The sequence below is a fragment of the Cyclopterus lumpus genome, chromosome 12 (assembly GCF_009769545.1).
Source record: "Cyclopterus lumpus isolate fCycLum1 chromosome 12, fCycLum1.pri, whole genome shotgun sequence".
Taxonomy (NCBI): Eukaryota; Metazoa; Chordata; class Actinopteri; order Perciformes; family Cyclopteridae; genus Cyclopterus; species Cyclopterus lumpus.
The window spans coordinates 8,902,304-8,929,550 of NC_046977.1; the positions used below are offsets into that span (position 1 = coordinate 8,902,304).

General features: G+C 39.6%; 3 protein-coding genes across 3 annotated transcripts; 1 reads left to right on the forward strand and 2 right to left on the reverse strand.

Moving 5' to 3' along the window:
* Window positions 1–1,203: 1,203 nt before the first annotated feature.
* On the reverse strand, window positions 1,204–13,414 carry traf2b (Tnf receptor-associated factor 2b). The gene is given in 13 exon segments (XM_034546701.1): window positions 1,204–3,005; window positions 3,096–3,244; window positions 3,474–3,650; window positions 3,653–3,776; window positions 3,877–4,101; window positions 5,468–5,542; window positions 6,006–6,080; window positions 6,176–6,232; window positions 6,234–6,338; window positions 8,189–8,287; window positions 8,516–8,594; window positions 9,471–9,673; window positions 13,274–13,414. Coding segments are annotated over 12 exon segments (1,560 nt in total). The 5' UTR covers window positions 9,647–9,673; window positions 13,274–13,414; the 3' UTR covers window positions 1,204–2,786.
* Window positions 13,415–13,514: 100 nt separating this feature from the next.
* coq4 (coenzyme Q4 homolog (S. cerevisiae)) lies at window positions 13,515–18,130 on the forward strand. The gene is given in 10 exon segments (XM_034546702.1): window positions 13,515–13,984; window positions 14,667–14,813; window positions 16,224–16,320; window positions 16,427–16,448; window positions 16,450–16,461; window positions 16,463–16,535; window positions 16,631–16,725; window positions 16,727–16,763; window positions 17,183–17,276; window positions 17,762–18,130. Coding segments are annotated over 10 exon segments (819 nt in total). The 5' UTR covers window positions 13,515–13,926; the 3' UTR covers window positions 17,946–18,130.
* Window positions 18,131–20,863: 2,733 nt separating this feature from the next.
* bspry (B-box and SPRY domain containing) lies at window positions 20,864–26,398 on the reverse strand. Its single transcript, XM_034546887.1, has 6 exons — window positions 25,986–26,398; window positions 25,296–25,394; window positions 23,574–23,804; window positions 23,386–23,411; window positions 23,154–23,278; window positions 20,864–22,020 (listed from the first exon to the last, which is right to left on the reverse strand). The coding sequence occupies exons 1-6, from the start codon at window positions 26,352–26,354 to the stop codon at window positions 21,485–21,487; spliced, it is 1,386 nt and encodes a 461-aa protein (XP_034402778.1). The 5' UTR covers window positions 26,355–26,398; the 3' UTR covers window positions 20,864–21,484.
* Window positions 26,399–27,247: the final 849 nt, after the last annotated feature.

Consider the following 27,247-nt stretch of genomic DNA (forward strand, 5'->3'; position numbering starts at 1 on the left):
GCTGAGAACGTCAATAGTCTTGCAGGTTTTTAGTCACAAAACAAGTACTGGACAAACATGTGGATGTTTGACTTGAACTCAATGTAATGTGTCATGCAGTCCAGGAGGTCTATGTGTGAAAGGCGTTTACAACTGAGAATGAAACCAATTCCAAGATGAGGCGCTGTTTTAATCTTACATTCTACCTCTGGATCTGCAAATGCAAAATACAAAACTGGATTTTCAGTTTCTCATGAAGATAAAACTAATTTGTATCGTTGCTGTAACGTATGCAAACGAAAGACATTTTTCAAACAATCTGTGAATCAGAGGTAGGATATTGACAATTGATATCAGTAGTGCTTTGAATCCGTTTACTACAGAATGTAGTATTCCACAACTGCACATGTTCACAGTCGTGACAGCAGCAAAACAGGAACATAGAAAATATATAATTAACTAGGTTATTGTACAGCCTGCCAAGACCTTTTGTGACATTGTGGTTTATGGGTTTGACAGTTTATTTATGCGGTTGTTATTTTTACAGGTGACATTTTCCATGCCTGAAGTGGGTTGTTACCGACATGTCTCATCACTCTGGAGCAGACGCATCGAAATGTTTCACAGAACATGAAAATGCCTCCGACGCCCACAAGGGAAATATTCATAAGTGACTATTTGGGGAAATCATCAGATAAAAGGGATAATCTGGTTCTTGGGATGATTTTATTCTAACCCCATCTGTGACGCTGCTCACTTATCAATGATTTCTAGAAATATATGATAGTTCAAAGAGCTTATCAGTACTATACACTTTAATCTAATCTGTTAATGTAGGTTATGATGCTGGCTATATTCACAAGATAAATCAAAGGCTAGGTGCTCTATAGTTTAAAAGTTATGGTATTTTCTCTAGTAGGGCTCTATCTAATTACTTTCATTATTGATTAATATACAGATTATGTTATTCTATGAACAATGACAAATAACATAAGACTCCCTTTAAGACCAAGATAAATATATTATAATATGTAACCAACAGTATTTAACAGTCCAAATCCCCACAGATTTAAAATTTTTGATTACAATTTTATGTTGATAAACCTTTTCCATGTGTATATGTATTACTCCATAATGGCATTTTAAATTGTCCCAACTAATAGTGAACATGGCATCACACTTATAAATAAATGCATATAAAAAACAATGAAACAAAAGCAGGAATAAATGTCAAATTAATTCACTATAGTACTTTATTATAATCATTCACGTCAAAGTAGTTCCTTAAAAAGGAGTTGTGTTTAACATTCAAAACATTAATAAAGCATATATACGTATACACACACATTCATATATGTATATATGTATTCATATTCTATAGTAAAGCACTTGCATAAAGTGGAAATAAAAACAATTACATTTTTGAGCTTTATCATAATATATATTCATAGATTATTATGATTGAAGCATGTATAATAAGATTATAATGTGCATATAATATAGGGCAAATATTTGTTAATGATTTCTAGTAAATAGTAGCACTAGCAGTGATTTGCACTAAATATTAAAAGGTATACATTTAAAAAAAAAAAGAAAAACTATATTTAGCTGCTATGAATTTAATTAAAACCGACCCGAATACCAATGGCGCCCATCTACCGAGCATCAGTGGCATCTGTGAGGTGCCAAAACTGAATTCACAGGGTACTTAAAATAATAAAGATAAATGATATTGTTTGGTTGTTCGCAGTACAAGACATGCCTCTTCACACAGGGGCAGTATTAGATGTTAAGGTCATATTCACTGGGATTTAAATGCTTCTATTTACATAGAATTGCAAAAAAATTCCTGCAAAAGTTGAACTGGAAATGTCCACCTGTGAGATGGATTTGACCCGTGTTTGACCCGGTTGTGAAGAACCACATAATGCAGCGTGGAGTACGGTGTCGTCTAATTATTATAAAATAGTATATACTATATACAAAGTATTTGATACAAATATTTGTTATATGATTTAGTTATACGTTGTGAGCTTTCATTTGAATGCCAACAGGGTCACATTAAGATGACAGATGATTGCAGGCCTCTTTTATCATGACAGATATTTAAGTCAGCAGCTCCTAAAGTGGCAATCCTTAAGATTTCAGTGTTGGATGATTTATAATTTATATGAGTGAAAACAATGGCTTTTGTGCTCAGAGTTCAGCAGTCAGGATGTTTTGGCTGCTACCAAAAATGCCATACGAACTTACTATTTTTCCAGAATTGTGTTTCAACATTTTTTGTGTGTATAAAATGGAGAAAACTGTAATACAGAATTAACCCCCCCCCAATAATGTCGTTACAGACACCCAGTTTGTAATATTGCAACTATTCATAAGATTGCCACTTTAATGTTCCTAAAACTCAAAGCACTTCACCGTAACTCCTGCTGACAACTTTAAACTGAAATACTAACTTGTTATCTAATTTTAAGCACTGCCAAAGTCTTAACTTCACAAGACATGAACAGAAATAGCTAAACTTCCATAAAGCACGGGTACGACACAGCAGTGCCTCCGTCAGTTGATTTTATGTATCATGAAAGACGGATGTCCATAATCATCACAGATCCACCATGTGATTGAACACAACCTTGTGCATCCTTCATAATGTGACATTTGATGACATTCTTATTGTATAGTTTAGATATAAAGTAATATTATAGTCAAATTATGCATAATTAATTATTATAAATACTATCATAATATAAGATAGATATATATGTATATATTTATGCTTTGGTGTAACTTCCACAGACTACACCTTACAAGCCTGTGAGGTCTACAATAGCTTTGATGAAGATCGTATCATCTCTCAGATAGGGGCTCTTGCCCGCCAGTTTAGCCAGCGGACAGAAGAGCGGGCAGCCGCTGGCTATGTTCATCTCACTGATTGGCCGCTGAAAGGAGGTGGAGGTGACATCAGGGCGGAACGCATCGATAATGTGCTCCCTGTTGTTTTGATCCAAGAGCATGAGAGTCACCTGGGGAAAGAGGAGGAGATGTGTTCAGCTATTTGTTGTGGTGTTTGTGGATTAAACTGGGTAGAAAGACTGTTTTTAAAGTGTTGCTACCTTCTGGCTGAACGGCCATTTGAGCAGAGCGTCACACTTTCCCCTCATGACGACGAAGAACAGCGAGAGGTGTGTTCCCCGACCCGTCCCGTCGCCGTTCAAATAAAGCCTCAGACACATCTTGTAGCCGTATTTGCTGGAGTAAAACGCTGGGAGGAGAGAAAGGAAGAATCAACAATGTGATCAAGAGCTTAAAAAAATAGGAGTGACATGTTCACTCCCTCAAGCACAACAAGGGTGGAGTGAAGTGAAATTCCCCTCGACTACACGCCAACACATCATGCAAGCCACATGATCTCAGCTCACTCAAATTAAAAAAATAACCTTTCATTTGAAACCATGTGTACAGAAGACCCTTGAACATGTCCTTCTTCTCACCTGGTGAGAACATTGCAGGTGTTCGACCGGCCACAGCATCCTGTCTGCGGCGAGAGAAGTCGGAGACTTTCCACACAAATATCCCGTCGTAGGTGCAGAACTGGAGTTCTCTTAACAGCTGTTCAGTTTCAGACAGCTGCAAGTCTCTCATGGAGACCGTCCGCTCTAGCTGACGCACTTATTGGAGAGGTTTTCAATCTTTTCCTGGTCTAATCGATGCTGATGGGAGAAAGCCTCCAACGTAACGGAGTTGCGTTCCACCTCTCGGTTCAAGACACAAACAATGTTTTCTAAAGCGTTGACCTGTCAAAAAACAACAACAACAAATGCATTCAGATCCTCATTCAGAACATATGAACATTAGCATTCTATCAACAAAGAGCATTAAAGCCATTGGACTCACCTTTTTTTCCACATCCACAGACTGCATGGAGGCTGCAGCTCCGGTGACCATAGCGACTCCCTCCTCAGGAGCCCTGTACAGACCCAGACCAGAGTCCTCCTGCCACTCCCCTTGACCAGAAGCATCGGCATGCGTCCGGGACATGGACAGCACCATGGGCAGCAGCAGACGCAAGTGCTCCATGGTGCTGCTGTGCTCATGGTCGCCGAGCTTCCCGTTCTCTATCTGAGAAACACAACAGAGCTCATTGAAACACTTTTAATTTACACTGTTGGACATAAATGATGTTACTTTTTAGGATACTACAATGTTGTCCATCTGTTTCCATGACAAAAATGCTTATAATTAAATATATCTTGTGAAATAGACTATAGATTGTCAAATAGACAATTTTGAATAATTTCTCAATCATTTATATTGTTTGTGCCAATGCTAATGAATATTTGAGAGAAAAATCATTGTGATAATGAAATTTCAACTAATTGTTGGTTTTAAAAGGTAAACGCATAACAAGAACAAACACTTTTCATAGGGATCTTCTGAAAAACTGTGTTGAAATATTAACTTTATATATTAACATTTATAACATGAACTGTTTAACATATTAACTTATACACAACAATACACATTTAAGTTCAGGAAAAAAATATTTTATTAATATTGATTATGGTTTTAACAGTTTTTAAACCCATCTGATTCGCTACATCAACTGCATATGAAGCGAACATCAGAGGGCATTTAGTTTAGCATAGACTGCCTACCCCAAGCGAAGGAGTTCAAGTATCTCGGGGTCTTGTTCACGAGTGAGGGTAAGGTGGAGCGGGAGATCGACAGGCGGATCGGTGCGGCTGCAGCAGTAAAACAGGCGCTGTACCGGTCCGTCTTAGTGAAGAGGGAGCTGAGCCGGAAGGCAAAGCTCTCCATTTACTGGTCGGTCTACGTTCCAACCCTCACCTATGGTCACAAACTCTGGGTCGTGACCGAAAGAACGAGATCTCGGATACAAGCGGCCGAAATGAGCTTCCTCCGTAGGGTGGCCGGGCTCAGCCTTAGAGATAGGGTAAGGAGCTTGGAGTCGAGTCGCTGCTCCTTCGTGTCCAAAGGAGTCAGCTGAGGTGGTTCGGGCATCTAGTCAGGATGCCTCCTGGACGCCTCCCATTAGAGGTTTTCGGGGCACGTCCAACTGGTAGGAGGCCCCGGGGAAGACCGAGGACACGCTGGAGGGATTATATCTCCCGGCTGGCCTTGGAACGCCTCGGGATCCCCCAGAATGAGCTGGAAAGTGCTGCGGGTGAGAGGGAAGCCTGGGTCGGCCTGCTGAACCTGCTGCCACCGCGACCCGACCCCGGATAAGCGGGTGATAATGGATGGATGGATGGATAGACTGGAGGCCGATGATAGAGCTATGCTACCTGTTAGTTAGCCTCCGATTCCTTTCTTTATGTTTCCCAAAATGTCAAACTTCCATTAAAACACCTTGAAAACATGCCACTCCAGTATTTGCATCAATGTTTTTGTGAACCTGCTTCAATAAAAATGAAAGGAAATAAATCAACTTTGGCATTGTATTTGATTAGATTACAGTACATACCACATATTTACAGCCCACATCACTGAATGGACAGGCACTCTTTGACTTGGCACATAATTTGCTGTGGTCAGTGAACTGAAGGTAGAATGGTAAACAAAAAAAAAACCGGTTATGAGTCAGTGGACCAACTACAAACTGTGCATCAACATGAAACAGTAAAGTAAAAGTGAAGTACAGGATTATGTCAGACAGAAACTAGAGGTCATAAAGGGAATTTCAAGTCTGTGTCCATTAAAAATAAGACGTTCACTGTTGTGGAATTCACATGCATCTAGTTTCATGGTGTATTTACTGTAACTTGTAATGTTCTTTCTGTTGTTTGTGTTTTCATGTATTTTGGGGCAGGTGTTTGCTTAAGCTATGAATGCTCTCTGTAGCATTAGTCCATTCAGTGACTATTCAATGCTAAGGAACAGTAAAAAGAAGCTACCTGTCACTTTATAGTTTATAGTAACGTCAAGCATTATATTGCAGATTTATTTAAAACCACTTCACTCCAAATAGGAATTAATACTGAAAGTTGAGGCGCAGCTCTAACCTTTTCTCTTGGGATCTTCTTCTTGCCACAGTCCTTGCATTGTAAGGGAAACTTTAAACAGATCTCATCATGGGCCTGAAATACACCATGCAGGAGCAAGAAACATATTATTTTGTGTCCATGTGGACAAACAACAACTGTTTTACACTCGATGATTTTCAATCTCTCACCTTGATTTCTTTAAAGTTAAAGCTCGTTTTGCAGTATTTACAGTTGAGTGTTCGTGCTTTCACATTCTCTCTCGTTATGTCGGTCCTTCTCCGTACGAAGGATTGAGGTTTCGCAGGCCTCGCACTGTATCCTTTCAAATTCACAGCGGTCTTCATGCTGAGCCTAAAGATAGGGGACAGATATATTATTACTACGTTCTCACTGCCTGCATTGGGTCTGGTGTTCATTGTGATTTCATCGTGATGAACAAAGAAAGGCAGTTGGTGTTACACCATCGTTGCGTGCGTATGGTGTAATTCACATGGCAGCTGATCAAGCATGCCACAAAAGCTTGTCAGTTCGTGTTGTATAAAGATGGCGCACCCTCGTAAATCTTTGTTCAAATGAATGCTCTGAACAAATATTTTAGTACCAGACACACCTGCATGTGTGGTACAGTATGTACTGACAGCTGAAATGTGGAAAAACAATACAATGTATCTGATTCATCTCCAGTGTATGAAAGGTATCACCACAGTGCACTTACTTACAAAAGTGATTAAAAGTCACTATAATTGAGTCGTTTTTTGGTGTAATTATGATGTTCTTCCTGTAATTAAATTAGGAGAAATATTCTGAGATGTACAATTTAATTATTCGTACTATATCATTGTTAAAACACAAAACTATTATAAAGCAGTGAAGAGTTGTTTTTCTAAAACATCTTGAAAATATTTTTGAAAAAGGCCGGGAAATGAAAGGGGCGGACATGTAGGTGACATTAAACGACAAGGAAGTGATTCTCTTTCAGAATGACTACCAACAGCCACAGAGCTGTAGCCACAGAGCACACAACAGGTAGGCTAGCCTGCTTTTCGCTTTGACTCCTCAATTTTCAGACATGCTACACTGGGAAAATCTCAAACCGAATAACAGAAGCGAATATGAATCATCTTTAAAACGGCTTTCCAGTCAAATCGCACCACTCTGACACCACGTTTAGGCTATTTTTCCAGCTACTTTTGGTCCGTTAGCTAGGCAAACAAAAGACGGCAGCCCACAAATGGCCCACTAACATGTGGGTGTATTACACAGCATAGTAATCATTTCTTAAAAACTGAAATCCAGTTACACTTTGACCACATGGACAATAATAGGGATCATGTGTTTGTTTTTTTTACAGCGTCAGCAAGCTAACATTTGCAAATCATGCTAAAATAATCTCCAGCTTGGTGCTCTCATTGTTAATATTACCCGCCCTCACATCGTTTCAACATTTCCTGTGTAAAGTCTGATCTAGATTGGTTAAACAGTACAGTTGTGTAAACCCACAAACATCCTTTTTCACAGAATAAGCATCAGGAAGTCAACTCTTTACTCAACAATCTAACTTACCGCACACATATTTAGTCTAAACTAAATTTAAAAAGAGATGGCCCTCACTCAAACATAAGGACACAAGGCAACTTGTGATTCAGGTGGGGCTTTTCTGTGATTATACAAACCAGTCGACCTGCTGACTGTGGTTTGTATAATCACAGAAAAGGTTCCTTGTCTGAACGAGTTCCTTTTAATTTTAATTAACAGGGAGTATAAGTGAAGTAGTTCCCTTGTGAACTGGTGCCGCCTTAACTCTAGTTTCATGGTCATGTAATGATTAACATAACTCTTTATCAGGAGTTGAAACAGCCTTTTATATCCTGGTACTTTCCCACTGAGTTATTGTTGTTATCGGAGCTGGTATGATGGGGACTTTCCAGGCTGCATGTTAAGTTTCACTTCCTGTTTCTCTGCTGCTGCAGTGTGCAATATAACCACAGTTTTAGCTGAAATGCTAGCACGAGGCTATAGGGGAACAAATGTGACCCTGACACGAGAATGCAGAGTGTAGGTGTCAGGGTAAACTCCCTGTGGTTTAGAAATATTCAAAAGAAGACCGACAGTACAGGTTTGGGTGGAACAAATCAACACTCAAGAAGAACGCAGTAAGGACACCCACAGGGACACAATAAAAGCTGAACTTAATACTTTACCTCATACTCTTTTATTGAGCCTGTCCAATCACAGCCCTGGTTCAAACACCTGGCAGGCAGACTTGCTATTTCTCGACCAGCTGCATTGTCTGGAAATGCCTGATGGGCGAACACAGAACAAAGTGAGGGGAAATCATACAGCAAATAATTATAATATCAATAGACATAAGAGGTTGAATTGTGTGCTGATGCGGTGAAGGGAACTCCCATTGGACTAGTCATAGCTTTATCGTTTGAATCAGAGGGGGAGTGATGAATAGTATACAAATTACTAAGATGTCTCATAAAACAATGTTGACTGACAAATGATTGCACTTCATAACTTACCTCATTACTATTGAGAATGGAAAAAGGTTCCTCATATATCTCCTCTTGGCGGCAGGCTTCACAAGGCTTTGGCCCACAACTGACAAAGAAAAGAGGTTTGTGATTTTAGCGAAGAAAAATAACTGGTTGGTTCTAGAAACCAGCAACAATTTCCTGCTGATTCATTACAACAACAACTGCTGACCAGTATGGCCCACAGCTCAATTAGCTGACTCATGAAAATAAAAAAATACAACAGTGGTGAAGGAAGTTTAGCGCAATACAAATAATGCAACTTGCAACCTTTCACGAGGTGTGGGAAATTGATGAGAAAAAAAAAGTTTAAGCTTTTGCAAGATACATGAATAAGTACATAGGAATGTCTTTATAACATGATGCATTGTCATGTAGATGCAGAAGTGGTTTTTCAACATTTCACATGTAAGGAAAGTCACAGGACACAGGTTTTTAAACCATTCACATCACGTCACGTGAAAATAAAGGGATGTTGCTGTTGTGTGAATGTTGGAAGATTAGCTAAATGAGACATCACATATATGTTAATATATGGTCTTATGTATATTTGTTTAAATTATTACATTTCCTGTATTGTCACCTTATGCCTAATGATACTGTCAAAGTATCATTAGACATAAGGTGATTGACCAATGTATTTGTTGTAAAATCCCATTTCACGAGTCAGTGACAGGAGAAAGAAGTAGAAAAGAAATGGAGACCTTTAGAATGAGTCAGCATGGTCAGATCCTTGCGATTCACTGACTTCAGTAAAGGGAGTCCAGTCATGTGAGGGATGAGTCTGAATAAAGTAATAGATCTTGGGTGCAAACAATCCCCAGAGGCGAGCAGCGATAACAACACAGGATGTGCTGAAGCATGTCCGGTAAGAGGGAAGGATTAGGGGGTAAGGGGTTTGCATTTCACACGGCTGTAGGTGGTCTGAGGACTTCCAGTCTACCTGGTGAGCTGCTTGAAGCAGTGTACACAGAAGCGGTGGCCGCACTGAGCCTGGACAGGCTTCCTCAGGACCTGGAGACACTGCTGACATTTGTACTTATTCTCCATGGGCACTGACAGCACACTGAGGGGGATCCCTGGTAAAGAGTTGGGGCAGTCCAACGAGATTCGGGCCATTCTTCTCCATCAATCTGGTGCTATATCCTGTGAATGAATACCACAAATAGCAGATGTTAACAGTTAAACAGTGTTTTCGTTGACATACACATAATGACTGACAGTTACCCATAATTACTTAGGGGTCAGAGTTACACATACTGGAAGTGTCAGCACATGGGAAATTCAATAGTTGTACTGAAAGTGCAATATGGGCAGCATGAAAGCCCTTAATTACAGGTTTGTACAATGAGAGTATAAGGCACCATCATTGTGAAACCCGTCATATCATGTGCAAGCCAAATGATGTTTGCATGTTGTAATAATGGAATGGTCATTTTGCAATAAATGCAAATAACACGTGATTTTGCATACTATTCAAACATATAGAAAGCTGTTGAGGCTGCAATGGAAATTGTCTGCGACTCAAATGCATTGAGACATAATGTGAGGAAAACATTTTTGTGTTTGTTTAAAAATTGTCCAAAGGGTAATTATAGCATAACCAGTCTAATTCAACAACAGGATGTCTTCGCTGTGAACCTTATTAATGCACCATGGTCAAATGGTTTGCCCTTCCAAAATGCTTTCCTTATCCACGAAGCAGACATGAGATCTGTGCAATTTCGTTTGAGTTGTTGAGCTACAGATCTTTCCAAAAACATAGTGGCGACAGATTTGTTTGATGAGTTGTCTAGAATGTAAACATGGTAGAGCCGTGGTTTAGTAAAGACAAAACACTGACACCAAGAGAGATGTCCCCAATATCAGGGAAACAGAAGACATTTTCACTTAATTGTTCAGAATTACTTACTGAATTTAAAAAAAAAAATTCTGTAAACTTATGAACACTTCCCAAAGAAGTTTACAAATGAAACAGAGCCCACCTAACACAGTTCAGGAGATGCATGCCAACACATAAAGCTGCTGTCACAGCACCACTATGTATTCAATATGTCACTGAGGTTTTCTCTCTCTCGTTACGCCATCGACATTTTAATACTTCCAAACTTGCTAGAGGTCAGTGAATTCCAGCTATGAGTCATGAACGCTACTTGCTACATTTTTGAAAATACTTTTGGTTTGAAACATGTGCACCATTTACTGCTCAAAAGATAAGACTTTTATCACAGAGTTACCACAAGGTTAATAATTGTGCCTGTGCTGCCATTTAGTAGTTACTATATACTCTGTCCACTATATATGCAGAACAACATAATGCACAATCGATACAAGTTGGGTTTGGTTCAAATAATAACATGTGTGATATCTGTGCTTTACATGAATTGTAAATGCAACAATGTAAAGCCCTTGTGTTTATGATTGGAATGTTCTTTGCTTTTGAACTACTAAAACATTGTTGTGAAATCTTTGAACTACTAAAACATTGTTGTGAAATCTTTGAACTACCAAAGCGTTGTTGTGAAATCTTTGTACAGACCAAAAGAAGTCAAGTGTTTGCAAGTTTTCCTTCCAATAAAAAAATATGTTGCTTTAGTATTGTTAAGTGCTATGAGGAGCTGTTGCATCAAGTCTTTTATGGTAATAAAACAGTGTTACACTGACCTTTACGGGTCAAAGTGGTCCTGGTTCAAATATCTACTCTGTTGTCTGTTGCACTCTGGACTACACTAACCAGTATTCAGCAAGGCTGAACATTGTCGCCTCAGCCTCTGTGTCACACTCGTTGTGCAAAGGTTGAAGAGATCTTGGCTAGTGATGCGTGATGTCATAACCGTATCCCCTTATCAAGGTTAAATACAATAGATCTCTCATCAGCTTCCTACTCAAAAACAATGCAAGCATTGTTCATCAGATTAAGCTGGAATTATTGCTGCCAGGAACTGAACACATGTTCTACATTGGATGCAGTAAAAGGCAATATCAAAGTCAGACTAAATAAGCTATTGTGACCATAATTTCCCCTCACAGTCTGCTACAATAAGTAACAAGGTTGTGGTAGAAGTACCTCAGTACAAGAAATCTGCTATTTGCCTGTCACAGTGGGTTAAGTAATACACACAGATGCAGACAATGGTATGTTATGAGTGTGCATGCAAGTAGTGTGCTACATATAGTGAATGTGTCTCAGGAAACTTTTCAAAGAATGTAAGCAGATTGCAGTGCCACGACATGAAAACACAACTGTTGAAATATTTCTGCAACAGCTTTAAGGTTGTATGATAATATGTAGTTTATCTGGTTTGAACTATACTCTACAAAGCCAAATAGCTTTGAGCACTGTTGTCTAACCCTATTACTTTGCTTGAGTAATCACATTTTTTAAATTAACAGTTAATTCACCCTTGAATTTAAATTCTGTGCAAGTCAAAATGCCACAAATGTTTGTACCAAATTATACAACAAGAAGTTTTCCTAGAATGTAAAAAGGGTGCAAAGCTATCTGTTCATATTTTCTATATTTCTAGTTACAAAAAACAGTATTTATTCTGAGGAAAATTTATGGAAATGATGTGCCTTGGTAAAAAAGACAGCTGCTCAAACAGTTGAGGCGGATATAAGCTTACTGAACTGTGCTCATGTGGCTTTAAAGGAAACATCTGAATCCTCTTTTTGGTGAAACTTAAGCCTTTTCCCAGACACAGGAAATCTCCCAAAACGTCTGTGTAAGGAAGTGAAATTATGAGTGGCTCTGGGATCAAAACTACATAGCTACGCAAATGACACACACATATCATTTTCTATTGAGCCAACATGGCCTGTTGACTTTGAATAAACAAAGACAAAACAGAGATAATGTTGCTATAAACTAAAAGGCAAGAAAGAGACATGTTTCAATTCACGTTTCAACCAAGTAAATAAAAATGACATGGTGTGTGTAAAAGCAATATGGGTTATCTTAATGAATTTTCTAGAATAGTGATTTGCAATCATACAGTTGTCTTCTTCCACTCTATAGATTACATCATGTCAACCTCAAGAAGACTGCTGTTTGAGGAAAGAGGAAACATACTTCAAAAAAAACCCTGATGCTGCTTATCATTGGAAAGCCACCAGCGTTTTATTTGCAGCATTCCCCGAATGCATATCTTATCACCACATCCAGTACACGATGACTAGTATGCGTATGTTGAAATCTATTGAAACACGTTTTGTATTTTGCTCTTGTAAATGCGTTTAAACATGTCCACATGGAACAGAAAGCTAAAACTTGATAGCAAATACAAACCAAGTAGAAACCCTACAATCAAGAATGATGGAGAAAACATGCTGGTTTCCTTTGCATACACTCCAACATCCTGAAAAGACTAATAAAAGACCTGAATATTTGTACACTGGCTGAAACAAAAACTGAAGTATGACAGCAGTCATTCACCAAACAAAACAAAGACTGAACTGCATATGGACTTTAAGTTACACTTGTTGAAAGTTTCTGAAATAAATAACACCAGTAGCTGCACTCTCTATCAAAACAACGCCTTAAAAGTCCAGTCCTATCAAGCTGTCTCTTCAGTCTTCACAGCCAGTACTTTCGTGGCTTTTTAAAGCTAGTCGCAGCTGTTTGAAGCCTGAAGAACAGCCTCTACTCTGCCTGCTCCCTGTAAACTCGCCTCTCTGTTCGCCATGTTCGTGCAGAACTGTGAACCTGCAAACCCCTGCGCAGAAAACAGCCGAATAACTACTCACCCAGTTCAGAAAGTCTGCCCGTTTACGTCGTAATCGCAAACCGCCCAAGCTTAGTATTTCAGTAAAGTTACACCCACGACCCACGTGACGCAGTCTCCGTGGAATTTAGTTGTAGCTACATAATTCTCGTGGGTGGTACCCCTTCATAGTACAGACCAACATTTTGACTATGTGTGACGTTAATTTCTTTTGGTGATTGAGCTAAACGTTGACTTACACTTCACTTCTTGGTTTGTATGAGTTACGTTAGCTAACGGACACAACTTTAAGCAGCTAGCTTAGCTAACTTAGGAGGTGTTTATAGGTTCGGCAAATTATCTCCTCAATTGGCAAACTGCGAAGTCATTCACCTGGAAAGCAGAAACACGGATTTGTTTAGCTAACCTCGTCCTCTTCGTCTCTGTCGTTAGACAGAAAACGAAATTAATATATGCCCGCTATCGCATGAAGAAGGACAGCTCACCCTTTAGCTGTGTTTACCATTTCATTGCTATGTGCGCTTACTTTCATACATGGCAGCGGGCGGCAGATCGAAGTCACTCTGTGCATTAGTGCATTCAGCCAAACTGACCAACACCGCCCCTTCGCCCGGGCTGCCCCGGAGTTAAAAGTTAGTGCGGTTATGAGATGACGCATGCGCATCAGCGTCCAAAATGTGGCAGCTAGGTCGACCTGGCCAGCGATTAAATCGGCTATATTCGATATCCAAAGGTATGAGTTTCTACAGCTAGCTAGACGTTTCCGCGTCAGTTGAAGTGAAAAGCTACCACTACTTTTCAAATGAGCCTTACTATCTAGATGTACGTTAACTGTTTTGATACAGAAAATCCATGAATGTCGGAGCCTAGTGGCATCATTTACCAGAGACGAGGCTACACAACCCTCCGCTAAACTCAATGTAGTGAACGATCGTCAGTTAAAGGGCAATGGTGTCGTTTATGTCAATAATTCATGATTTTGGCAACAACATAATGTGAGCTCACTAATGACTTCGAACTATTAAAAAAAATATAAATGTTATTTATTCTCCCTAAACTAAACTGTTAGCATCATTTAGCATGAAGGGACAGACAGCTTAATGTTAACTGAGAAGAACTGCATCTTAACAGATGCACTCATACTTAGGTTAGATGTTCTCCAAATAATATACACTATCAAGCATGAGCACAATCTGCCCCAGTCCTGGTCCCAGGAGATGTGCTTTATACTACAGCCTGCATTAGTACACTTACTGGCTCCTGTAGATCATGTCGAATGGTTTTACTTTGACAAACATCAGTAAACTAAGTTGTTATTTTTGTATGAGGTCGACACATATCAACTAGTGTATTATAACTTAGTCTTTTCCCAGTAGTGTAAGTGTTTCTAACCCTGTCCCACATTGCTGCTCAAGCAGCGTGTGTCCATAGTAGTAGCAGTGTGCTGACAGACAGCTGCTATGATGGGCTGTATCCTGGACATATCCACACCACCCCCTTCCAGAAAGCCCTACTGGCTGTTGGGTCAGGTGTGGCTGCACTACAAAACCCCTACAGACACGGTGAGACTAACTGTCTTCTTCTTTTTTCTTTTATTAAAAATGCCTTTCAATTTTTACACAAACCCTCAAGCAAAATTGATGCTCTTTTTCAGACCTGGATAAATTATCTGTTATTTGGTTTGTAAATTGATTACATTACATTACATTACATTACATGTCATTTAGCTGACGGTTTTATCCAAAGCGACTTACAATAAGTGCATTAAACCAAGAGTCCAAACCCAGAACAACAAGAATCAAGCAAGTACAATTTCTTCAATAAAGTTAAACTACAAAGTACTATCCGTAAGTGCCATTTAAGTGCTACTAAAGTGCTATCGGTAAGGGACATTTAAGTGCTACTACGGCATTTAAGTGCTACCTATTCAAGCTATAGTCGAAAAAGATGTGTTTTTAGTTTGCGACGGAACATGTAGAGACTTTCTGCTGTCCTGATGTCAATGGGGAGCTCGTTCCACAATGAGGAGCCAGCACAGCAAACAGCGTGTTAGCTTTGAGAATGAATTGTGTTAAATTGATTACATTAGCATTGCATTTCTAACAGAATAATAAAATGTATTGTGTTTGCCTTTATGAGTAAATTAAAAGATGAAGACTTGAATGGTCTCATCTTATATAAAGTTTCAGTAAAATGAAACCGACAGTTAGGGACTGTACCCACGGTTTCTTTTCTCATGTATTGTTTAAGTACAGTTTCTCATTCTCAATCTTTTATTCTCAGGAGACCACTGATACACACTTTAAATGTCCTTGGAAACAGAATTGAGAATAAATACAAAGCAAGGCCATATGTCCGTCCAGGTTACCCTGAACATTTCAGGGAGGAAGAGAGCACTAACACCTGTCATGTGACATTTAGTTTAGAGACTGCAGGTGTCATTAAAGGGCGACACCTGACTTTTATTCACCATTATCAGATTATCAGATAATCTCAAAAAGTGCTCCCATTTCTCCTCCTGTCTGGGAAACAGCCAGGTTATTCTAACTCCACAACCACAATTTCCAATGCAGGCTTTCTGTTTAACGTTAAAACAAATAAACCCGACACACAAATAAACCTAACACATAAACCTGATGACATCAGAATTGATCGTTTCAGCCAGACATTCTGTCAGACTTAAAAAATCTCCCTCAAAGCCACAGAAGACAATACACAGCTGTTTTCACAGGCTGACTCCTCCTCTCAGTGATGAGTAAATCTGCTGTGGAAAATGTCTGGAATGGCCCTGAAATCAAGTACATTTGAGCTATATTACACACTTTACTTTAAGCATATTATCAATCTAACATATTGTAAAATCTTTAAGTCAAATTGTACATTATTCTACAGGAATCAATTGTAGATTGTAGGTTTAGCAGCAACACATCTCTATTGTACATTTAATACTATAATTGCATGAAACTCTACAGACATGGTTGCAGTGCTCGGGGGAGACAACAGGACACCTAGCGTTAATAAATATCAGGACAAGATGAGAAACGACCCCGAAGGCTACACAATCCTTACGTGAGTCACTGTAACACCGTACAGTAACTCTCGGATTTAGGCACTTTTATACAGCCTTTTCTCTGGCAGTGAATCACATTTGATTATGTATGACTTGTTATTGCAGAGAAAGGCCCAGGGATCCGTCTGTCTACACTTGATTCTGAACGAGATGGCCTCTCTGCCTGACGGCTCTTTGGGGAGAGAATACCTTCGTTTTCTAGAGGAGAATGTGAGTGTTCGTGTTCAGACTGATTACATTTCCTCAGAATTCCCTCTTTTAAGTTTCTCTTTCGCCTTCACTCACGCCTTCACTTTCCTGTTCTGTCAGATCGTGACCCCCCGACTCAAGGGCAGACGTGAGGTTTTGTGGACGATGAGGAGCTAGCGTACGTCATGCAGAGATACAGAGAGGTCCATGATATTCCTGCATACCTTACTGGGAATGCCCACCAACATGCTGGGTGAGTCAGGCTTCACGATTTGAAACTGAAAAGGCTACCCAAGACATTAAGTCATGACATTTCAGACCATCATTATCCTGCACATATCTGGTACCTCCCATCCTTTTTCCATCATTCGTTTATAAAGGAGCTTTAGAGCCGAGCAGTTTAATGGGACACCAAAGTAAAATAATTATTGTATGCATGACAGACGAAGCCAATTGAAGGGTGCACCTGGAACTACATGTTGGACTGCTCACAAAACAATAACATTCTCACCAAAACGTAATGATTGTATCTTTTTCACTTCCTGCTTTTTAAACCCTTTCATATTGTGAGCTTTCTTTTTTCCTGACGATGCCAAATATTACTTCCAGCTTTTCCCTCTCCTTTCATCTGGATAAGTCTGTTGCAAATCTGCCCCTTCTTGCCGCTTTCAGGGGAAGTGGCGGTGAAATGGTTCGAAGCTGCTCAGACGGGCCTTCCCATGTGTGCTCTTGGAGCTGTGTTGGGGCCCCTTCGGCTGAATGCAAGGTACAATACCAGTGTTTTGACTAGAGTTTGAACTGCAGTATGGTCCTGGTGGACACGGGACATTTTAGTAAGCTCTGTAGCGGTATGGAGCGGAGGTACAGTCTGCAAGTCTTTAAACAATAAATTAAAAAGAACATAGTTGCCAATAGATTTTCTTTGACTTATTGATTAGTCAGTATATCATTTCAGCTTTCCTTTGGGGTCTTTTAAATTGTACATAGATAATAAAATAAATGTAGGTAGAGTAAACATTCATGAGGTTTTTGTCCATCTCGAGTCTGAAGTACCACAAAGGGATAAGAGGAACCACTGTATTGTAAATCATTGTTATTGTTATTAAGAACAATGTCTCCTTTACCTGTAAATCATGAATTCTTCCTCATTCAATAACTGAACTTCCTTGTGCTTTTGGTTGATCAGATATGAATTGATTTCGTCATTGTTCCATCATGCTGAACCTTTCCTCTTGTTTCACCTTCTTCAAGCCGCTTACAGTCGCTGTTCACATCCTTGGGTCCTTGGGCTCTGCAGAATGGTCATCGATCTCGCTGTGTCCTCAGCATCTTCTACGAGAGACGATGGGCACAAAGCATCGAAGACCTCCGACAAGAGCTCAACATAGAGCCCCCGCCTGTCATTTTCACTGCTACCAACAATAAAAACATCTGACGAAGACAAAGAAATACGAGGAACGAGGAAATTGCCAAACTTTGGAAATGTGAATCATTTGGAGTGAAGTGATTTCAGCTGATCACATGTTTGGTTCGACAAGTCATGTTCAGTCTCCACCAGTTGTTGAGAAAGTGTGTACTTGTATGAATTAATTAAAAAAATTAAGTATGTTCGTTATTAAATACTTACCTATAAGATACTTACCTGGTGTGAGTTTTAAAAAGTAATATTATAATAATATGAATTAGAATGTGTATGCCAATATTTGAGGGCTGCACGGTGGTGTAGTGGCTAGCACTGTCGCCTCACAGCAAGAGGGCCGCGGGTTCAATTCCCGGTCGGAGCGGTCCTTCTGTGTGGAGTTTGCATGTTCTCCCCGTGGCAGCGTGGGTTCTCTCCGGGCTCTCCGGCTTCCTCCCACAGTCCAAAGACATGCTGCAGGTTAATTGATCTCTAAATTGCCCATAGGTGTGAATGTGAGAGTGAATGGTTGTATGTCCCTACATGTGCCCTCGATGGACTGGCGGCCTGTCCAGGGTGTCCCCTGCCTTCGCCCTATGTCAGCTGGGATAGGCTCCAGTGCCCCCGCGACCCTAATGAGGATAAGCGGTATTGAAAATGCCAATATTTGGCAAATACTTTGGTATTTCTTTTACTGTTCTTATTTAAAACTGCTGTCAAGTTATTGAGAATTAGTGTCACGTGCACATGCAGCAGTACTAACATTTATGTTTGGGAAAGGAGCAGATGTTTGCTTAAAAAAGAACCTACATCTGTTATCTTATCACAGACTCGGTCTGTTTCAGTGACGTTCACAGGAAGTCACAGTGTGTACTGTTTGACAGGTGTAGATAAATCCGGTGTAAAATACAGTTTATTATGCTAGTTAAAAGCATTTTCCTTGTGAGAAGCAATTTTAAGTGTTAAATCCACAAATCATAAAAAATGAAGAGAACCTTTTTATTAAATGATGTTGCATCATACATTTAGTTTAGTGTCGCTGTGCAAATAAATATCTTGACGCACAAATTTAAGCCATCATTTTACATTGTGGATATGACAGTTACATGTGAAAGATTAACCCCAATGATGATGCTTTTCCCTCCAAATAAAGGATTTGAATAAAAACTTTATTGTTGTCCCCAAAATTCGTTCATTTATGTCTTGTCTTTAGTTAGTCCTATTAAACTGCAAATTATATTTCAAGTTATCATTATTCAGCAAGCCCTAAAAAGAGGCAATAACTAAGCCTGAAACCCATTCGATTCAAATCTGAATGGCTTTATTGGAAAAGGCAGACAGACGGTGTTTCTGTTGAAATGGCAACTGTTACAATGTCACAGCTCAGGAATCGCAACAAAGATCTGGACTTGCTATATCCGTGGAGATCCCCAACTTCACCCAGAAACTATTCAAATAATTGTTCTCCTAAAATGAGGTATGACATTATTCTTAGACATGACCATCAGTGCTATAAACAATGCCTTATTTGGATTTTAAATGCCACTGTAATGAGTCAAAGAGCTCATGACTGGATCACAGTGTTTCCCTTTCCCTTAGTTGCTCACTACCCTTATCACACATAGTTTCCGATCTCTTCACTCTTCCTATGGGGTTGTTGCTTTCATACTTCCTAAAACATACATGTATCTCATGTTAAAGCTAAAGCCCAATTTTCTTTTGCAATGTTTAAATTTACAAACATTCACTGAACAGGTACCATGTATGTGCTCAGTTTGTCTGAGTTTTAGTCTGATTGAAATCAGCACCTGTAGCTGTCCGCAGTCCTGGAGAAACAGTTCCTGATCTGAAGCCTCGTCATGACAAGCAGCTCACTGCTGCATCATCATGAGCACACAGGGAGCATGTTTGTGATCTTGGTAGTGAAGGTTTAATTTGACATTACTGCCCTCAAGTGGTTTTCTGCCAAACTTCTGTCCATTGAATTACTTTATGCTTCTACTGTTTACATATACAGAGGGAATATTTTACTTATTACTCCACTACAATTATTTTAATTGCTTCAGTTACTAGTTTCTTTACATATAAAGATTGTGGGACGTAAGAAACCCCCCAAAACATGAAAATGTACATATCCAACTGAAGCAATAATTGACAGAAAGTACATTTAAGTGCAACAATTCAAACGAAAATATGAAGAAAAAGTGAAGATTTGCTTCTTTTATGTTTAATTATTTCTATTTTTTTTAAAGAAATGTTTGTGCATCACTGGTTAGTTGGTTGATTGAAGGTTTGGGTTGCAGGAAGCGACTTTGTGAATGAATCAGTGTAGTTGCGCAACAAAATAAAGCTGCTATAGTTCGGTGCATGCATCAAAGTATTAAACACGTAGACCTTTAGCTAAATAAACATGATCCTTTCTTGTCATATAATAATAATAATAATAATAATAATAATATTAATAATACATTGAATTTATATAGCGCTTTTCAAAACACACAAAGACGCTTTACATAAGGCATAGACATACAAAACAAAAATAAATAGAAAGACAAAGGCTTTGGCTTATGACTTGATACGAACGGTATACAATTAAAAAATGTATGACGTCCACACAACACACCTGTGTGTGTGTTTAACTGATGATGGACGCACACTGATTGAAACTCAAACTGCCACGCCTTGTAGTTATTTAACAAAACAAACAAAAATGACTCAAACACAGCCTGATATAAAGTAGTTCAAACTGAGCTCCACCTCAACTGACAACAACAATAAAATGCTGCTGACACATTAATGCATGATAATAATCTAATGACATGATGTAATAAGAATAGTAACCATCACACGGGGACACTTTATGCTACTTGTAATACTTGTAGTACATTTTCCTGATTCAACTTACATACTTTAACTTGAGAAACATTGTCAATGCAGGACATTGTAATGGTATTGTAATGTATTACTTACTGTATTTGAGTGTGCAAAAAAAACAAAACCCTGCTGTGGCATAAAAGGACAAACGCAGGGATTTTCATCTCTGATAATATATTAATGCAACAGAAATCACAAAACCATAGCTTGTTTAAGTCTATTTATCAAAAGTTAAATTGCAGAGTCAGACATGTTACAGTCAAAAATTGAATTCACTGAGCATATAACATTTATACAACATGATCACAAGTATTTTTGTAGTGAGTTTCTTTGTCACACAACATTCAAAACAGGCCTGGATCAACCAGTGTTATTAATATTTTCCAGAAAGAGACTTGTGGAAGCTTGATTACACAAATCAAACCGATGCTATAAAAAAACAACCACTGTCAGTCAAAAACAATGCTGTCACAGCACTACTGTATAATATGATCAACAGAAAAAGTTAAATGATCTGATCAGCTCTAAATCAAACTCTATTGAATCTTTCAAACATTTATAAAAGCTAATAAAATAAATAGAAATTCACGCCTTTCTAAACTGCACAGTCTGATGGAGGATCTTTAGCTGCTGATCATATTTACATTAGAGAAAGGCAATTCTTCACATGTTTGCGGTCATTCAGTGTTTTTGGCTTTGTGTCAATGCAGTATGGTGATACTGCAGTCCGTCACGGCAAATGCCGGCAGCAGCGCGGCGCTGAAGTGATGCGTGACAGAGTGCAGCACGGTGCTGGAGACCGCCTCATAAAACAACAGCGTCTGGCTCGGCCAGTCCAGCAGCAGGCCGATCCTCTGGGGTTTCCTCGCCACTTGCAGGGGCTCCTTCTTCCCTGCGTGGCAGAAGGAGTAGTCCCCGTCGTAGTGAGACAGCACCCAAGACTGACTGTTGTGGCCCAATCGGGCCTCGTTTCCAGAGCCTTTGCGCTCCATAGAGGTGTAGCAGACCCCAACCTTAAAGGCACCACTCTGGCCCACATCCACCACCCAGCTGTGGGTGCCAGAGGACATGGCCAGTGAACCCAGTGCGTTGGGCCAACAGTCAAAGCGTGCCGGGTCGTAGGGCGGCGATTGGCGAGCTTTTTTGTAAAAGAAGGTCAAAGTGTATAAGTCTTCTGAGAGGGACAGGAGAGGGCTCACTGTGCGCTCATCAAACCTTAAAAAAGATGATCCATAAGCTGGGGGAAGAAGGAAAAGATAGAGTTAATGTCATAAGCTGATGCATTACTATGAGGAGACTTTTTTTTTTGAAGAGGCTTGAGAATTCTGTACTTTAATAGAATCATTTTTCTTTACTGTAATGGCACAGCTTGCTCTTCGTCCCACACACAATGGATGTCAAAAATGACCTCCGAGCTGGTCACTTATCACCCTAATTACAATATCTCGCTTGTCCACCTTCAAGATGTACATGAACAACCCTTGATTTTCTCAAAATGTTCTCCAATGTTTAGATTTATTTCAACTCCTTCTCGATCTAGGCTTTTTTTTTTAAATCCTGCAGTTTACAACCAGGGAGCAAAATACTTACTTAAAAAACCTAGTCTGTGTAGATATATGTGTATATTACCAATATGTGCAACATATGTCCACACTGCAATTCAAGAAGGTTCTGTGTAAATTCAGAAAACCAAAAGAAGTCCAAGCATCTACACACTTTTCACCATTATTTATTATTTATGAGATAAAGACGTGAAGGTTCAAAGGAAGTGGTTGATGTGGCGGTAAATAATAACTAAAGTAAGTACATTTACTCAGGTACAATTTGTAGTTACTGTAGTATACTTGTATGCAGTGTAGTGGGTCATGTAGTTTCAGGTACTTTTTACTCCAATATTATCATGTGACAAAAGTAGTTACTAGTTACTTTCCCCATTCTATTACAGTATCAGCTATATATATCAGTATTAATAATTAAAAAAGACAATATATACAGTGATGTTAACCAGAAAGGAGCCATTCTGCATAATGAGTACTTTACTTTAATACTACGGTACATTTAGTCTTTAAATTCTTCTGTTTTACTTTTTGCTTGAACTGGAGTCTTTTTAAATTGTTATACTGACACTTTTACATCAGAAAAGGATCTTCCACCGCTGGATGGATGTCGCAGAAAAACAGTTTCACTTTTCTTATTGAAATGTTGGCTTGTTTCTCAGTGGGTTTCTGTTTGGAGCATCAATACTATTTATTTCTGGATCTTCCGGTTTTGCAAGTATGCTAAATACCATACTCGATGTATGTAATCACCCTGTATGATCCTGCTTGATCTGTCACGTTCTACATGAGGATTGAATACAAATGCACTAACCGTTTGGCCCCAGCAGCACTGCAGTGGCCCACAGACCTCTCAGCAGCTTGCTGTCACTGCAGTTTGCTTTCAGGTTGAGCTGCTGTGTGTCACATGGCTCCCCGACGCCGTCGGCCTCCTCCACCCTGACGCAAAAACACACAGACAGCGAGAGAAGAAGAGATGTTACCTCTCTGGTATCCGAAACAAGAAAAAAAAACATTCACAAGCAATGTCATGTATAAAAGATTACCTGTCAGATATCTCCTGGACACTAGTCTGAAAGACAGGAAGAAAGTAATGAGTCTTCTGGGCATTCCTGTACTTTAGCAATTTATGTTCATTATGAGGTTACTAGATTTCAAGCACGAGTTCCTCTATTGTTCAAAAATCTTCCCCGGTCATCCCTGAACTTCCTGACAGAATTGTCCCATCGCTCACCACCAGCTGTGCGTCTGGAGTGTGCGTCAGCGTGTGCACCAGGCCGGAGCGCGTTTGCGTCAGACTCGCCAAAGCCTTGCTCCAGTGGGCTCTCTGAGTGAGGAGACACTCCTCCACTCGCTCCTCCTCTCTCTGCACCTCCTCCAAGAGACGCTGCTCCTCCTCCTCCAGGGCGTCACGTGCTGCGTTGACCTGAGCCAAGACCTGCTCCCTCGCCCTGGTCGCCGCGACCTACGCCAAGGGACGAGAAGAGATATTAGACAACTCGTGGTGCAGTGGAAAAATGACATGGTGTTGAATAGAATTACATAATCAATATTGTGTGACAGTAGTCAAAAGGTTGTTGTTTCAGAGGTACAGAGGTTGTTGAATTTCACACAGTTGACTTCCCACGTCTAACCATAAACAACAAACAAACACCAATAGCTACAGAGATTCACTGACCAGATTTTTTTACCCAAAGCATTGTTTCCATAGTTTGGAGGAGGTTTGTTTGAGGTTGATACACTTATTGGTTTAGTGATTTAGTGATTTGATTATTGATCAGATAAGATGTCACCGTGTTTGTTGTACCTGCCTTTGTTGTTTGTTGAGGTTTGATTTACTCGTGGTAACTTGTAGAAAATTACACACGCATGTCTCTGACCACTTTAGCCACCCATTGTTTTGAGGGAGGTTAATAAATAGGCTATGGGTGCACTGGAAGAGGCAACCTTTGCTTTGTTGCCCGGTGGTAAGAAATTGACTGAATCAGCAAGTTATACATGACTAGTTAACCATTTGTATTTCTCTTACTCATGTAACTGCAAATATATACTTGTTTGGAATAATCCATCCATCCATCCATTTTCAATACCGCTTATCCTCATTAGGGTCGCGGGGGCGCTGGAGCCTATCCCAGCTGACATAGGGCGAAGGCAGGGGACACCCTGGACAGGCCACCAGTCCATGTTTGGAATAATGAAATCTAAAATCACTCTTAGTTATTGTTAGAGAAGTGAATTGTGGAAAACACCCTGATATTCAAAATAATTCAGATTTAGAAAGCATGCTCATTATACTGATATTTAATTCTGTATTTCTGCGTGTTTTTATGATTTAACATATTAAAACATGTGAATGAACTTGAATGTAAAAGCACATGCATTTTAAGAAGTCTTTTTTTTACCATGTACTATATGATTTCTTTACAATTTCCTCTCCATGTTGATGTGACAATAACTGTTTCACATGCAATGAAGTGGTGAGACAATTCCTCCAATAATCTATTCAGTTCTTTATCAGCCAAAATTTCAACCTGGTTCTAGCTTCTCAAAGGTGCAGGTTTTCAGCTTTTCTCAGTTTTACGTCATTATATACTGAATGTCTTTGGGCTTTGGAACCAAACAAGCAATTTGAAGATGAGTTGGGATGTTATTTTTTACTACGTTCTTAGAGATTTAACAATGAACCAGATACTTGAAGAAATAGCTCACAGATTAATTGTCAATAACATAATCTTTAGTTGCAACTCTAATGCAAAAAGACTAAAATCACGTGTCCATAAAGCACAGGTAGGTTGTCACACAGGAATTCATAAAGCCGAGCCAGCCAACATCAACACAATGTACTTGTGAAACAGTGTAGGTTTCACTGAACAATGTGATCAGTATTGGGTCATCACTGTGTCGGTGTGGTCATTAGTGGGAGCTTGAGTGGAAGGAGATCAGTGGTATTTCTCACCTGAAGCTTTTGCTCTTTGGCTGTCAGCGTCTGGTTGATGAACCTCTCAACCCTCAGTGCTTGCAGCTGCATTTTCTCACAAACATCCACCAGTTGGTTCTAATGAAAACAAAAACACACACACACCACACACTCATCAGCTGGAGACACAACACGAAAATCCTGTCTTTTCAAATACCACAAAGAGGAATCAACACATAAATCCACATGCAAAATGTGGCACACCCAAGAAAGAATGATGACATACTGTATCTCTATTATCTCTATTAGTCAAATGTGTGAACACAGTTTGTCACACTTTATCAGTCAGTCCTCGTTGCTTTATAACAACTACAATCCTTTAACAATGTGAGTCATTGAAAAAGGAAAAATCCACATTTTCTCTCAAAAAATAAACTTAAATGAGAAAACGAAGGATATAGCTTTATAGTGAGGTAAAATTAGTAAAAGACCTGTTTGACAGTTGAGAAAAGGGAAAATAAAGACGATACCAGGCATTCACACTAAATGAAAGTAACCTACCTGGGTATTTGTAACGTGACAGGTATACCCTCAGTAAAAAAAAAAAAACATTTACTTTGTACATCTCCAGAGCTATATCATCCCACAGCCCAGTCAATACATCAAAGAAAGAACTAAACAGGTGGTGAATAAAAATCCCGATTTACTAGTAGGCCTTTACGCACTCACCCTGACTGCGGTTACTCTGGTGGCCAGAGGGGTCACGGTGTGTCCGTGGCAGGGGCCCACGATGGCGCAGTGGGAACAGATGAGTTTCGTCTCGGTGCCACAGAACCAGTCCAGCTCAGCTTCATGCTCCACACACACCTCGTATTCACCAGAGAAGATCCCGGACTCGGAGTCGGCAGTGGTCCCAGTCGGTGAGGTCGCCACGGCGGTGTCCTCCGCCTGCTGCTGCTGCTTCACACCGCCGCTCAACACGGAGAAAATAGGCTGCTCAAAATCCATCTCCTTAGTGTTCAGGCCGGTTGAAGTCTTCTCCGATCCAGTCGGTGAAGATGGGCATGTTAAATCGCAGGTTGTGAGCTCCTCGGTCATGGCACAGGAACGCAACAGGTGCACCGACGGAGCTGGAGTCGCACCTTCAGTATCATACAGCGCTGTAATACAGGTGTAACAGGTGAGCAGAACCCGGAAGTAACACCGACGCCAGAGGTCAGTGCTGAGAGAAGAAGAAAAAAAGGTTTCTGCTCTGCTGGTTTCAGTTGTTTGATTTGGGCGTGAACCGTTACCGTCTTAAAATATATGTTTAAAAAAAAGATAGATACCAATTGTCATCATTGTTTTTTTTTTTTTTAGCTTGCCTTGATTTCCTGTTTCTCTTCCCTTATTTGTCTTTCGGGCCCTAAAACGTTTCAAATTTGCAGCTGTGATCCAAAGAGAACATCAGCTTCAAGCTTGCAAATTTAGGAGCAGTTACATTTTTGTGTGTATGAAGAAATGCAATGTCAGCACACACCTATTACTGCACAATTATAAATGTTCATCAGTGAACCATAGGCTCAATCATCATTGTGTTAGCGACATAATATACATTTATTTAAATGAAAATCTGCAAGATTGCTTTGGGTATTGCAAAATTGTACATGGAAAACATGAGAAGTACGTCTACATACATTTTAATGATTTGTGTTAGTTTAAACTACCACAAAAGGTACCCTGTCTTTAACCGCAACACTCAAAAGAATGCAAAACATTTTTTTTTTTTTACTTAAAGAGCTGCCCATCTCAATATCAAAATTCAAATAACAGGATTTGAACCTGCATTCATGCATGCAAACATTTCTACTGACTTGATTTTTGATATAGCAGTCAGCTATTCAAAAGCTATCCTCATATTTTCCTTGGCTAATGATGACTAAATACCATTGTTAGAACACAGTGGAAGAGTAATCAGGTTTTCCAGGGTGGATATAGGTGTGATAGATACA

Coding starts and splice junctions, on each gene's coding strand:
- bspry (XM_034546887.1), bottom strand. CDS start 26,354: ATGACCGAGGAGCTCACAACCTGCGATTTAACATGCCCATCTTCACCG. Junction 23,805..25,295: donor CCAAAGAGCAAAAGCTTCAG/GTGAGAAATACC, acceptor CCCTTGGCGTAG/GTCGCGGCGACCAGGGCGAG. Junction 22,021..23,153: donor AGTGCTGCTGGGGCCAAACG/GTTAGTGCATTT, acceptor TTCTTCCCCCAG/CTTATGGATCATCTTTTTTA.